This window comes from Oncorhynchus mykiss, chromosome 22, assembly GCF_013265735.2.
Source record: "Oncorhynchus mykiss isolate Arlee chromosome 22, USDA_OmykA_1.1, whole genome shotgun sequence".
In the NCBI taxonomy this organism is placed as follows: domain Eukaryota; kingdom Metazoa; phylum Chordata; class Actinopteri; order Salmoniformes; family Salmonidae; genus Oncorhynchus; species Oncorhynchus mykiss.
The window spans coordinates 36,175,230-36,190,660 of NC_048586.1; the positions used below are offsets into that span (position 1 = coordinate 36,175,230).

Genomic DNA, 15,431 nt, shown 5'->3' on the forward strand with positions numbered 1-15,431 from the left:
ACCCCAGCTCCCAAGCAATTGAATGTCAACTCTGCTGCTGTCCGACAAACGATACCGGAGTATCAGCTCTATTGGCACTGACTATCTTGCACTGACTCTACATACTCACTAGACTTTATTAACAGACCATACACACACACACACACACACACACGCAAACCGACACAACACAAACACACATATACAGTTGAAGTCGGAAGTTTACATACACCTTAGCCAAATAAACTGAGTTGAAATGTTTCACAATTCCTGACATTTAATCCTAGGTAAAATTCCCTGTCTTAGGTCAGTTATGATCACCACTTTATTTTAAGAATATGAAATGTCAGAATAATAGTAGAGAGAATTATTTATTTCAGCTTTTATTTCTTTCTTTATATTCCCAGTGGGTCAGAAGTTTACATACACTCAATTAGTATTCGGTAGCATTGCCTTTAAATTGTTTAACTTGGGTCAAACGTTTCGGGTAGCCTTCCACAAGCTTCCCACAATAAGTTGGGTGAATTTTGGCCCATTCCTCCTGACAGAGCTGGTGTAACTGAGTCAGGTTTGTAGGCCTGAGATGTTGCTTTAATATGTCCACATAATTTTCCTACCTCATGATGCCATCTATTTTGTGACGTGCACCAGTCCCTCCTGCAGCAAAGCACCCCCACAACATGATGCTGCCAACCCGTGCTTCACGGTTGGGATGGTGTTCTTCGGCTTGCAAGCCTCCCCCTTTTTCCTCCAAACATAACAATGGTCATTATGGCCCAACAGTTTATTTTTGTTTCATCAGACCAGAGGACATTTCTCCAAAAAGTATGATCTTTGTCTGCATGTGCAGTTGCAAACCATAGTGTGGCTTTTTTATGGAGGTTTTGGAGTAGTGACTTCTTCCTTGCTGAGCGGCCTTTCAGGTTATGTCGATATAGGACTCGTTTTACTGTGGCTATAGATACTTTTGTACCCGTTTCCTCCAGCATCTTCACAAGGTCCTTTTCGCAGAAAAGTACATTAATCTCTAGGAGACCGAACAGTATGATGGCTGCGTGGTCCCATGGTATTTATACTTGCGTACTATTGTTTGTACAGATGAACGTGGTACCTTCAGGCGTTTGGAAATTGCTCCCAAGGATGAACCAGACTTGTGGAGGTCTACAATTTATTTTCTGAGGTCTTGGTTGATTTCTTTTGATTTTGCCATGATGTCGGCCTTGAAATGTAGGCCTTGAAATACATCCACAGGTACACCCCCAATTGACTCAAATTATGTCAATTAGCCTATCAGAAGCTTCTAAAGCAATGACAACATTTTTTGGAATTTTCCAAGCTGTTTAAAGGCACAGTCAACTTAGTGTATGTAAACTTCTGACCCACTGGAATTGTGATACAGTGAATTGTAAGTGAAATAATCTGTCCATAATCAATTGTTGGAAAAATGACTTGTGTCATGCACAAAGTAGATGTCCTAAGCAACTTGCCAAAACTATAATTTGTTAACAAGAAATTTGTGGAGGGGTTGAAAAACGAGTTTTAATGACTTCAACCTAAGTGTATGTAAACTTCAGACTTCAACTGTATACACACATTTACACTCATTATTTGCTGCTGTTCTTTATTTTACTTTTAATATTATCTATCCTGATACCAAGTCACTACTCTGGCTTCTTGTAAATATCTAACTCAATTACCTCATACCCTTGCACATTGATATGGTACTGGTACTCCCTGTATATACTGGTACTCCCTGTATATAGCTCCAAGTTTTGCGTATTTTATTTTATTCCTCGTGTTAGTTAGTATTTTATATTATTATTTTGTAAACTCTGCATCGTTCATAAACAAGCATTTCACTGTAAAGTCTACACCAGTTGTGTTCGGCGAATGTGATAAATAACATTTGATTTGATGCGCTGTTGAGTTTTGACCGCATGAGAAAGAAATGCCACTATTCAGCTTCATCTAACCACCCCAAAAATAATCTCATTCGAAATGAGGCGTTTTTGGAGTAAGAGTAACATTATAGGCCTACTATGCTGTTATATTCAGTTCTGTTATCATCATCTTGCGGGACATTGATCCAGCTTTAGAAATCATTTCCCAGAAATATTTTATCCAGCTCATGTATTCTCAAATTGAAAAAGCTCCGGCAGGACTAGGTACCGTTTGTCCATCTTGAGACACTTTGCCAATGTACACTTCCTCAAAATAGTCCGTATTAATCTAAATATGTCATTGATTTTTACATTTCTGCAGAGATCTTAGTTGCGCAATTTTACATCTAACTAAGGTGTTTGGTGCAGTATTTCTAATTTCTCAAAATGTGCATGAAAACGAGTAGTCTATCATTGAATGACAACAAACACTTCATTTAAGGATCCCTACTGTTGACCAATGACTAACGAAGGGGTGTAGATGTCGGCTCCGAACTTCGGCTTGCCTCAAAAAAAAAAAAGTGTGTGTGCGCACAAACAGCTGAAAAAACCCTTGCCGAAGACCAAAACGAACAATAACGTCATAAAATGTCCTCATAACATATGCACAAACTGTTACGGATGGGAAGTATGCGGGCGCCTTTACACTGATCAAATGAGGCAGGAATTTATTTGGTGTCAGTTAGTGAAAATGCTGTGTAGATTTAATCCCTCCAGATTTCTATTGAGTCACTTTGACTTGGAAATGAGGCCAAAACTAGAAGCTGTCAGCTAAACCTTTTTCATTCTAATGCTATTTTACAAAATTTGCATCTGCTTCTCTCTTTCTATTCAAATATAGTACAGTCCTAAGCTAATATCCCCATCCCTTTTCCCACAGAAGGTAGCTTGCTAAATTGCCCAAATTAGAATTTGACATTCTCACACTGTTTGCAACATAGGCTTTTTAAATCACATGCATTACTGTGGTAGACATTGATGTACTCAAATCTTTGTTAAAAACACATTGAATCAAATAAATACAAAGCACACTGCTTGCAGGAAATAGCAGGAAACTCCGATGTGAACATATCGATAAGAAGACTTAGTTAGTATTTAACTGGATATAACAACATGCTTTTTAATTGCTCATGGATCTCTTGGAGGAAATGGATTAAGAGTGTTCCTACAGACAGGAGGAGGGCACAGGTGGGCACTAGAGAGCCTCAGCACCCACCATGCCCTGGGCCCGGAACCAATCTAATCATGGGCAGAGGAAGCACACCTAAAGGGAGACTAAAGGAGCTTATCCCTCATCCAACCATGCCCCTTCAAGCTCCCTTTATAAAGAGTAATCTCTTCCCTTTGGGTCTGGGAAATATTTTTGTAATACTACCTACAACAATGAAGAGTGGGTAGGAGCAATGCAAGGATCAACAATGTGGGATGTAAGAGGAAGACTGACTGTGAAAAACAGATCATAGTGACAAACTGAGATCAAGGAGGATGGGCCACCTTCTTCACAGAGTGCATTGCATGTTAGCGGCCTGTTGACATGGTAGTAAACCAAACTAAAAAGGGGGGAACAGTAGTAAACTAAACAGGGGACGATCAGAGAGACAGATGCCCCAGTCGGAATGGTTCCAGGAACAGCTATTCCCCTTTAACTCTCAACCAAAGAGACAATTGGGAGTGAATCAATCTGCTGCCCAGACCCAGCCCCACTCAAACATCCACACACTTAATTAGAGCCCAGGCTGAGTCATCATTACCATCGTCTCTGTCACTCCCACTACCATCATGTTTAAATAGCATACTATGGTATCACTTAGCATCACTGAGGCCTGTGTGGCCAATCGGTGTGACCCGGTTACAAGATTAGCCTATCGTGGGCCTGCATCCATGATTCTGCAACAGCTGGCCCCCTAGCTCCACGCCACAGACACGGGCAGGCTGGTGCGGCAGCGCCAACGTTATATTACCCATGAGTCTTCCTTTCTCACTAATTGGAGGCCTGACAGCCACAGTGAACGGATAGCTAGCTGGCTAGCTAGTGGTTATGGTGGAGTGTTCGTTATTAAACGCTGGAGGGCAGAGCAAGGGGAGAGAGATCAGTAGATGATGACTGTTGATAGACGTCCCTGCAGAAAGTAAGACATTCATTTTAAAAAGTCACCTTCGAATTTGAAAGATTTTGCATTGTCAGGGTTATATAGTAAGCTTGAATGAAACACATCGAACACTTGACATAACAGATCATTTAACCTAGGTGGTTTCCTTCCCTTTAGGTCCTTTACATTAGACCAACCCCTCTTTCCCAGTGTCGTGGTCTACAGTGTCGTGGTCTACAGTGTCATGGTCTACAGTGTCGTGGTCTACAGTGTCGCGGTCTACAGTGTCGCGGTCTACAGTGTCATGGTCTACAGTGTCGTGGTCTACAGTGTCGTGGTCTACAGTGTCGTGGTCTACAGTGTCGTGGTCTACAGTGTCGTGGTCTACAGTGTCGTGGTCTACAGTGTCGTGGTCTACAGTGTCGTGGTCTACAGTGTCGTGGTCTACAGTGTCGCGGTCTACAGTGTCGCGGTCTACAGTGTCGCGGTCTACAGTGTCGCGGTCTACAGTGTCGCGGTCTACAGTGTCGCGGTCTACAGTGTCGCGGTCTACAGTGTCGCGGTCTACAGTGTCGCGGTCTACAGTGTCGCGGTCTACAGTGTCGCGGTCTACAGTGTCGCGGTCTACAGTGTCGCGGTCTACAGTGTCGCGGTCTACAGTGTCGTGGTCTACAGTGTCGTGGTCTACAGTGTCGTGGTCTACAGTGTCGTGGTCTACAGTGTCGTGGTCTACAGTGTCGTGGTCTACAGTGTCGTGGTCTACAGTGTCATGGTCTACAGTGTCGTGGTCTACAGTGTCGTGGTCTACAGTGTCATGGTCTACAGTGTCGTGTAGGCTGTTAAAATGATCAGAGAAAGTGCACTTCCGAATGAAATATTTTGCATATTTGCTAAATGTTAATTGTATAGGCCTACTGAATGGAGTCATTCAGGGGATTACATTCCCTTTAGGACCTTTACCTTAGACCACACCCCTCTTTCACAATGTTGTAGCCTAGAGAGAGAGAGAGAAAATAACTGACCACTGTGACTGACCCAAAATGAAGGAAAGCTTTGCAGAGCATAGCCTTGCTATTGAGAGACGCAGCCGTAGGCAGACCTGGCTCTCAAGAAAAGACAGGCTATGTGCATACTGCCCACAAAATGAGTTGGAAACTGAGCTGCACTTCCTAACCTCCTGTCAAATTTATGACCATATTAGAGACACATATTCCCATCAGATGACACAGACCCACAAAGGATTCGAAAACAAATCCAATTTTGATAAACTATAGGGTGAAATACTATTGGGTGAAATACCACTGTCTGCAGTCACAGCAGCAAGATTTGTGACCTGTTGCCACAAGAAAAGGTCAACCAGTGAAGAACAAACACCATTGTAAATACAATCCATATTTATGTTTATTTATTTATCCCTTTGTACTTTATCTATCCGCACATCGTTATAACACTGTATATATATATAATATTCCTTCGATACTTTGTGAGTGTAATGTTTACTGTTCATTTTTGATTGCAAATGAAAGTGAAATAGATAATAAACAATGTAAACATGTTTCCCATGCCAACAAAGTCTTTTGAATTGAATTGATTTGAACTGAGCCAGAGAGAGCGAGAAAGAGAGAGAGAGATTAGTCAGAGGCGTGAGATAGAGAGAAGTGAGAGAGAGGAGTGAGGGAGGGTGAGAGACAGAGACAGACACAGAGAATCAGTGATAGACAATCAGAGTGACAGACAGAGAGACAGGCAGACAGCGACAGGCAGAGACAGACAGAGGCAGAGAGACAGACAGAGAAAGAGACAGACAGAAAGGCAGAGGTAGAATGTTCATCATACCGTGACTGTGGTAGGCCCTTCTTGCTGAGGTCCATCCTCACCCTCTCCCCCACATGTCTGTAGATCTCCACCAGGCAGCCCATAGCTCCGTCTCTCACCTAAGGACACCAGGGGGAGGTTCAAAGTTCATCTAGAACATGCCCTAACAGGACTACAATAGAATATGAAAATGTCTTTATCTACGGACAGAATGCAACTCCCATTCACTCACAGATGTGTATACGCCAACACTAATATGATGTGTTTAGCAGATCTTGAAACAGTCGCTGAACAGAATCATTACCCTGCATCCCCCAAAAGATAGCACTGTTCTGTTCTGTGGCTGCCACTAGGGGGCTTCATGTCCCTGTAGAAAGGCCTGTGTCCATCTGTGCTAGAGGCCCTCTCCCTCCCTGACCAGCAGTGTAATAAACTGATTCATGACACGGCAAACGCACCTGGCTGGTGGGATCTCCTAGTAGATTACATATGTGAGGGACTATTTTACTGAGGGTTAAGCCTTGGGCTCCGTACCTGGAAGAACAAAGAGGGAGAGAGAGAGAAAGCAATGACATCATAGGTAAGCATCAGCATCACTGCAAATAGACTCCTGACAATAAAGACCTTACCATAATAACATTTTAAAATTCCCTATGATACACATGAGAGAATATTGACACATTTTAAATCAAACCTAGGCTCATCCATGCTCTCGGCAGTCAGCTACAATTCTATTGCTTTCAGAGTATTAGAAAGGAGAAATCTAAAAATGTATATTGAATCTTACCTTGTCTATGACGAAGGAATGATGGAAAAACATGGGCAATGGTAAAAGAGATCAGCTCTAATGACAATCTGTTGTATAGTAAGAACAGACAGACAGATTGATAGATGGGTGATTGAGAGGCCAGGCAGTCTTACATGTTGAGCGTTGAGATGAGACAAAGGCACACTCCCTCTCTGGTCCTGTTGTTCTTGTGTTTGAAGCCTCCCAGCATTCTGTCCCAAACGTACTGGGGAGGAGAGGACAGGATATTTGTACCAGGTCAACAATCAAATAGCTTTTTGTCACGGATGAGGTCATATCAATTAACATACAATCGAGTCAGGAATCAAAACCTACCTAGGATTCAGGAATGAATCAACAGGGAACTGGGAAGGAATTGTGGGATTGACTCAAGACCTTTGTCAATAACTCGTCTATGAGGACATGTTAGCCCAGGAAAGCTCCACCTGTGGGATGTGGGATATGTGTATGTGTATGTGTGTGTGTGTACACACGTACCTGTGGGGTGGCAGCCTGCTCCATGATCTTCAGCAGCAGGATTTGATCTTGGTCTCTGACTTGGTCTTTGGAATCCCCCAGACGATCTATCAGACTGGGCAGTACTGGAGACACACAGGGGAGAGAAGAGAAGACAGGGGAGAGGGATGGACACCCAGGGGAGAGGGATGGACACACAGGCGAGAAGGGATGGACACCCAGGGGAGAGGGATGGACACCCAGGGGAGAGGGATGGACACCCAGGGGAGAGGGATGGACACACAGGGGAGAGGGATGGACACACAGGGGAGAGGGATGGACACACAGGGGAGAGGGATGGACACACAGGGGAGAGGGATGGACACACAGGGGAGAGGGATGGACACCCAGGGGAGAGGGATGGACACCCAGGGGAGAGGGATGGACACCCAGGGGAGAGGGATGGACACACAGGGGAGAGGGATGGACACACAGGGGAGAGGGATGGACACACAGGGGAGAGAAGAGAAGACAGGGGAAGGGTTAGCATTGCTATCTAAAGATGTGGACGATGAGTTAAAATCCAATGAAGCTCAAACGTTTAGTCAAGGCAGGGATACAAGCGTTTTTTTGTCAGGCATTTTGTCTAGAAATCTAAAACAATCTTTTATTTGAACTCCTTTAACCATGAATAAAGTTATATTTTTTAAGATAATAAAATGACACAATCTCACCTGTTCCCACATGGTTCCTAAATCGGTCCTGTAACCTTGTCACTAGGACAGATAAAAGGTCTATTCCAAGCAAAGCCACCTGGAACACACAAAAGGAGAACATTTTGAATAAACAAAAATACAAAATAACAACATATGAAATAAAAGTACATCGAAATAAATAAAAAACGTCTTAAATTCTCTTTTTAACAACATTAAACAATCTAAAAATAAACAATTCCTTCTGATTCAGTCCAGTATGCAAATTAGTTTCACAAAGGGTTGAGGGTAAACTGAAATATAATCACTCTATCTGCTGAAAAAAGACAATGTACAATGCTGCCACTCTGAAACGTGTAATATTGACTTATTACAACTTTTCTACAGTGCTGCCATAGAAAACTCATTCAAAAGTTGCCAGTCACCGTGGGAAAAGTAGCCAGTCACCATGGGAAAAGTAGCCAGTCACCATGGGAAAAGTAGCCAGTCACCATGGGAAAAGTAGCCAGTCACCATGGGAAAAGTAGCCAGTCACCATGGGAAAAGTTGCCAGTCACTGTGGGAAAAGTAGCCAGTCACCGTGGGAAAAGTTGCTAGTCACCATGGGAAAAGTTGCCAGTCACCATGGGAAAAGTTGCCAGTCACCGTGGGAAAAGTTGCCAGTCACCGTGGGAAAAGTTGCCAGTCACCATGGGAAAAGTTGCCAGTCACTGTGGGAAAAGTAGCCAGTCACCGTGGGAAAAGTTGCTAGTCACCATGGGAAAAGTTGCCAGTCACCATGGGAAAAGTTGCCAGTCACCGTGGGAAAAGTTGCCAGTCACCGTGGGAAAAGTTGCCAGTCACCGTGGGAAAAGTTGCCAGTCACCATGGGAAAAGTTGCCAGTCACGATGGGAAAAACCATGGCTGATGTCAGGTAAAAGCACTGTGCCCCCAAATAGTTAGCTTTCCTTGTCATGGGGTGAGAGAGCTCTAGTGAGAGTAGCCCTGCTAACACCATAACAACACATAAGCATCACCTGAGCTTGTGCCGGCCATGGTGCAATTTTTGAAACTTTCAATCTTGTAAATAAAATACAACTCTGCGCAATGAACCCTGCAGCATTGATGAACACTGCCATCTACTGGTGAGTGTGATAGAAGTGTAGGAAGTAACAGTGTTGCATAGTCCAGGCAGCCAGCAACAGACACGACCTATGTTATCCAATTTCACAGCTTCCGTATCATATGCTGCACAATTAACAGCTCTCCTTTCCTCAGTTTAGGCTGGAGACTGGTTCAGGTTTACTAGAACACTACCAGCAGCAGGCATGTCTGCCCTGGGGGCATAATCCTGATCATTTGTTCTCATATGCAGATGAAAGGGAATTACAGTAATTAAACTGATGACAAGCCCAAAACAAAAGGTCTGGAGAACTAAAACTGAATGTCCAGAGGAGAGGACAACATTACAATGAGCCCCAAATTGCAGCTCTGAATTCAACTACATTTAGTCTCTTCTCTGAGGGAAATGTAGATTATCTCTATGGGTCACAAACTACTCATCTTAGAATCTGCTTACCCCATTTAGAACCCTAAACCTAACCCCTAAGCCTAACCCTAACCCTAAACCTAACCCCTAAGCCTAAAAAGCCTTTGTCCTCGTGGTGACCTGGGAAATGTTTTACTTACTTTTACTGTCCTTTCAGGGATTTCCAGGAACCACTAGGATAGTAATACAAGCCCACAAAAGACACGCAGTTGGTCATCATGGGGAGAGGAGGGTGGAGGATGGCTGCTGCAGTGCAACCTCCCTGCCTGCCTCCCCCCTCCCCGCCTGCCTCCCCCCTCCCTGCCTGCCTCCCCCCTCCCTCCCCGCCTGCCTGCCTGCCTGCCTGGTGAGTGAGTGAGTGAGTGAGTGAGTGAGTGAGTGTGAGAGTGAGAATAGAGTGAGAGAGAGAGTGTGTGTGTGTGTGTTTCCTCACTCTTCCTCTGCCTGGGCCTCTCCAGCCTGATCCATCCACCCGTCCAGTCAGTCTAGCCCAAGCTAGTCTCCACCCCCAGAGAGAAACAGACCTCTCCTACTCCCTACAGACAGACAGATGGCTATACTGCCTCCCCCTCCTGTCTCACCCCCAGGCCCTCCCTTCCCACAGCATCCCCCGGCTCAGGGCTGATAAACATAGTAGGGATTTCTCCCTTCATCATGGCTGCTCTACACTTCATTTCAACATGGCCTTCTCTTATATTGCTCCTCTCACTGACTTTAACTAGGGGTATGTTGACGTTCTGAGACAAGCTAGCAGACTGGCTGGGACTGTTGTTCTACTTTCCCTGCATTCAGGTTCATTTGTTCACCTTGGCTGACTAGTGAGGAGCCGAGTATGGATCTCCACCCGGAGATAGAGGCTACAGGATACTGAGGCTGGTGGCCATCCTGTCTGATGACACCCTTGTCCCCATTAAACCTGCAGCTCTGCATCTCTCTCTCTACAGTACTGTAGCCATTCGTAGCATACAGTGGCATCATTGCCATCAGCTGGCTGAGAGGATGAACAACTCCTAAAATTCTATGACAAGCAGAACCTACAGTCCTACACACAGTAGATCTCTATATGACATGGATAAACAAGGAAGGGGACATTAGATGATTCCATGCCTATCCTCCTGGCATTAATGCATGTCACACAAAGCAAAAGGCCCCAGCCAGTAGTGCTAGCTTGGTATAGCCAGCTAGATGTGTTCTCCAATACTACAGGATGGGTGGTTACCTCTCGTCCCACAATTCATCATAATGGACACTTAATGACATCTCATTCACTTAAACGTGTCTGCTACTCATCGCTGTGTCATGAGTCATGGAAAATAAGGATTCTCCCTCTGCTCTCATCTGATGTGGCTGGACCAGGCTTAGATTGAATCATGGCAATGCCCATTCGCTTTGAGACTTTTATTTTATTCCCAGTGGCCTGACACTACACACACACACACACACACACACACACACACACACACACACACACACACACACACAACCTCCTCCCTCCCTTGTCTGTTGAGACAGTAGAAGGACATATTAGATCAGACAGGCATGGGTGTATTGCAGATTCATTCGCACGCGCACAGACACACACACTATGGGCTCTCCCTCCCTCACTGCAGTCATTTTCTATGAGTCAGGGGAACAGCTGGGCTGAGCAGTGGCTGGAGGAGAAGAGACAGCCAGCCAGTTAGCCAGCCTGTGCTGTCTGGACAGACAGAGCCCAGAGGCAGAGCTATACAGTAGTTACCTAACACCCTGTCATTGGTCTGGATTCCTGACCCTAGTTCCCTCCCTTACACTACAACATCAACGGTTTACCAGCTGGGGTGGGAGTCAGACCAGAGGTTTGACTGGACTGATACTAAACTACGGCTGCACGAAATGTGCAAAAAATCTAATTGTTACAGATTGCGATTTGACATGCGATATAGATCAAAACACATGGGTGAACTGTTGGAATCATAGAAATAACATGATTTATATTAAGAAGCAAAGTGGAAAGCATAATTGTTCTTGTTTGGAACAATGTGTTGACATCACTTGACCTAACAAAACAGCATGCAAACTTAGATCGAATCAACAGCGAGGAGGAGGAACTGTGCAGGTTGAGTGACAGGGGGTGAGATGACAAACAGAGTAAACTATTAAAAATGTATGCTGCACATGGCTGAGTGGAGTTTCAAAATATTGAGATATGGCTAGGCCATCTCTTGCGATACGGATATTGCACATCAATATTGCGATTTCGATGTGAATTGGATGAATTGTGCAGCCCTATCATCGACCAGTGCTTGGGGACAGCACGGTACTGAGTGATGCCGATAATATTATACTTCAGCTGCTCTGTATGTTGTTCCTGGAAGCCCAGGACAGTGACTCAGCGATAGACTAGTCAGCAGGCAATACTCAGGAGCCTGAAGGGGAATTGGCCTAGCTGTTCTAAAGCGGAGTCGAGGAAAAACTTGTGAACATGCATATACGAAACACGCGCGCGCACACACACACACACACACACACACACACACACACACACACACACACACACACACACACACACACACACACACACACACACACACACACACACACACACACACACACACACACACACACACACACACACACACACACACACACACACACACACACACACACACACACACACACACACACACACACACACACACCAGTGTTTCCAGTATACTTCACACAGACAATGCACCATTTCTGCCTCTCTATTCAAGCTTGAATTCCTGGATTGAAAACAATAAAATAAGAGTCTGCTCTTCCAGCTAAACTCAGCAAAAAAAAGAAACGTCCTCTCACTGTCAACAGCATTTGTTTTCAGCCAAATTAACATGTGTAAATATTTGTATGAACATAAGATTCAACAACTGAGACAAACTGAACAAGTTCCACAAACATGTGACAAACAGAAATTGAATAATGTGTCCCTGAACAAAGGGGGGTCAAAATCAAAAGTAACAGTCAGTATCTGGTGTGGCCACCAGCTGCATTAAGTACAGCAGTGCAGCTCTTCCTCATAGACTGCACCAGATTTGCCAGTTCTGCACCTGCAAGTTCTCTGACATTTCTGGGGGGAATGGCCCTAGCCCTCACCCTCCGATCCAACAGGTCCCAGACGTGCTCTATGAGATTGAGATCCAGGCTCTTTGCTGGCCATGGCAGAACACTGACATTCCTGTCTTGCAGGAAATCATGCACAGAACGAGCAGTATGGCTGGTGGCATTGTCATGCTGGAGGGTCATGTCAGGATGAGCCTGCAGGAAGGGTATGCTCAGTCCGATGATGCTGTGACACACCGCATCCGATCATGATGGACCCTCCACCTCCAAATCGATCCTGCTCCAGAGTACATGCCTCGGTGTAACGCTCATTCCTTTGACGATAAACGCGAATCCGACCATCACCCCCAGTGAGATAAAACCGCATCTCGTCAGTGAAGAGCACTTTTTGCCAGTCCTGTCTGGTCCAGCAATGGTGGGTTTGTGCCCATAGATGACGTTGTTGCCGGTGATGTCTGGTGAGGACCTGCCTTACAACAGGCCTAAAAGCCCTCAGTCCAGCCTCTCTCAGCCCATTTCGGACAGTCTGAGCACTGATGGAGGGATTGTGCATTCCTCGACAGTTGTTGTTGCCATCCTTTACCTGTCCCGCAGGTGTGATGTTTGGATGTACCGATCCTGTGCAGGTGTTGTTACACTTGGTCTGCAACTGCGAGGAGGATCAGCTGTCTGTCCTGTCTCCCTGTAGCACTGTCTTAGGCGTCTCACAGTACAGACATTGCAATTTGCATCTTGGTGACTGGCATGGTGACTGGCATTGCATCTTTCTTTTGGTGTTTTTCAGAGTCAGTAGAAAGGCCTCTTTATTGTGTCCTACGTTTTCATAACTGTGACCTTTATTGACTACCATCTGCAAGCTGTTAGTCGAAGGAATGAGCGTTACACCGAGGCCTGTACTCTGGAGCGGGATCGATTTGGAGGTGGAGGGTCCGTCATGGTCTTGGGCGGTGTATCACAGCATCATCGGACTGAGCTTGTTGTCATTGCAGACAATCTCAACGCTGGGCGTTACAGGGAAGACATCCTCCTCCCTCATGTGATACCCTTCCTGAAGGCTCATCCTGTCATGACCCTCCAGCATGACAATGCCACCAGTCATTCTGCTCGTTCTGTGCGTGATTTCCTGCAAGACCGGAATGTCAATGTTCTGCCATGGCCAGGGAAGAGCCCAGATCTCAATCCCATTGAGCACGTCTGGGATCTGTTGGATCGGAGGGTGAGGGCTAGGGCCATTCCCTCCAGAAATGTCCAGGAACTTACAGGTGCCTGGTGGAAGAGAGGAGTAACATCTCACAGCAAGAACTGGCAAATCTGGTGCAGTCCATGAGGAGGAGATGCACTGCAGTACTTTATGCAGCTGGTGGCTACAACAGATACTGACTGTTACTTTTGATTTTGACCCCCGCCCCCTTTGTTCAAGGACACATTATTCTATTTCTGTTTGTCACATGACTGTGGACCTTGTTCAGTTTATGTCTCAGTTGTTGAATCTTGTTATGTCCATACAAATATTTACACATGTTACGGTTGCTGAAAATAAATGCAGTTGACAGTGTGAGGACGTTTCTTTTTTTGCTGAGTTTAGCTATATAAACCAAGCCCCATTTGCAAACATGCCTTCTCCGATGTTGATTAGAAGGCGGTACTTATTTAAATGAGGTAAGACAATATCCTGTTACCATTGGTGCATTTAAATGAGGTTGATGTCACCTTGTCCCAATGGGACATCAAAAACTGTAATATCTTATATTTAGATTGAATTGAATATCTTAATATCTTTCTCGGTCTGTGCATATTTGTAAACAACAGCGGGTGCACGAAATCTAAGGAGGTCTCTAGATTTTGCTCACCTGAAGTAAAGTATCTTGTGATAAAATGCAGACCACACTATTTGCCTAGAGCGTTTTCAGCTATACTTTTCGTAGCTGTTTATTTACCACCACAGACGGATGCTGGCACTAAGACTGCACTCAGTCAGCTGTATAAGAAAATAAGCAAACAGGAAACCACTCACCCAGAGGCGGCGCTCCTAGTTGCCGGAGAATTTAATACAAGGACACTTAAATCAGTAGTACCTAATTTCTATCAACATGTTAAATGTTCAACCAGAAGGGAAAAAAATTCTAGATCACCTGTACTCCACACACAGGGATGCGTACAAAGCTTTCCCTCGCCCTCCATTTGGTTAATCCGACCACAATTCTATCCTCCTGATTCCTGCTTATAAAAAAAAATTAAAGCAGGAAGCACCAGTGACTCCGTCTATAAAAAAGTGGTCAGATGAAGCAGATGCTAAACTACAGGACTGTTTTGCTATCACAGACTGGAACATGTTCCGGGATTCTTCCGATGGCATTGAGGAGTACACCACATCAGTCACTGGCTTTATCAATAAGTGCATCGAGGACGTCGTCCCCACAGTGACTGAATGTATATTCCCCAACCAGAAGCCATGGACTACAGGCAACACTCGCACTGAGCTAAAGGGTAGAGCTGCCGCTTTCAAGGTGCGGGACTCTAACCCAGAAGCTTATAAGAAGTCCTACTATGCCTGTTTTATAGAATTTGGCAGTACATCCAACCGGATGATTTGGGCCTAATTTATTTATTTTAATTTACTGTACCTCAGTAAAATCTTTGAAATTGTTGCATGTTGCGTTACATTTTTGTTCAGTATTAAAGCAACAGTCATTTTTCCTACTTTGGTCTCCATACTTTGATCTGGTTTCCTTCAAATATCATCCAGTTTCATGACAAACATAATTTTGACTGTTCATGACCTTTAACTTCTTATGGCTGGGGGCAGTATTGAGTAGCTTGGATGAATAAGGTGCCCAGAGGTGCCCAGAGTAAACTGCCTGCTCCTCAGTCCCAGTTGCTAATATATACATATTATTAGTATATTTTGATAGAAAACACTATGAAGTTTATAAAACTGTTTGAATGATGTCTGTGAGTATAACATAACTTATATGGCAGGCAAAAACCTGAGAAAAAATCCAACCAGGAAGTGGGAAATCTGAGGTTGGTCGATTTTCAACTCA

The 15,431-nt window shown here is 44.6% G+C and overlaps 1 protein-coding gene across 21 annotated transcripts in view; it reads right to left on the reverse strand.

The window, feature by feature from the left end:
• Positions 1 to 15,431, reverse strand: part of LOC110502096 (CLIP-associating protein 1-B) — a 122,083-nt gene that overhangs the window by 69,183 nt on the left and 37,469 nt on the right. For all 21 annotated transcript variants that reach the window (XM_036959185.1, XM_036959194.1, XM_036959182.1 and 18 more), the window contains 5 exons: positions 7,802 to 7,880; positions 7,110 to 7,213; positions 6,746 to 6,837; positions 6,283 to 6,358; positions 5,846 to 5,943 (listed from right to left, as the gene is read on the reverse strand). In XM_036959185.1, the coding sequence (XP_036815080.1) occupies positions 5,846 to 5,943; positions 6,283 to 6,358; positions 6,746 to 6,837; positions 7,110 to 7,213; positions 7,802 to 7,880 (449 nt within the window). The remainder of the gene's footprint in view (positions 1 to 5,845; positions 5,944 to 6,282; positions 6,359 to 6,745; positions 6,838 to 7,109; positions 7,214 to 7,801; positions 7,881 to 15,431) is intronic.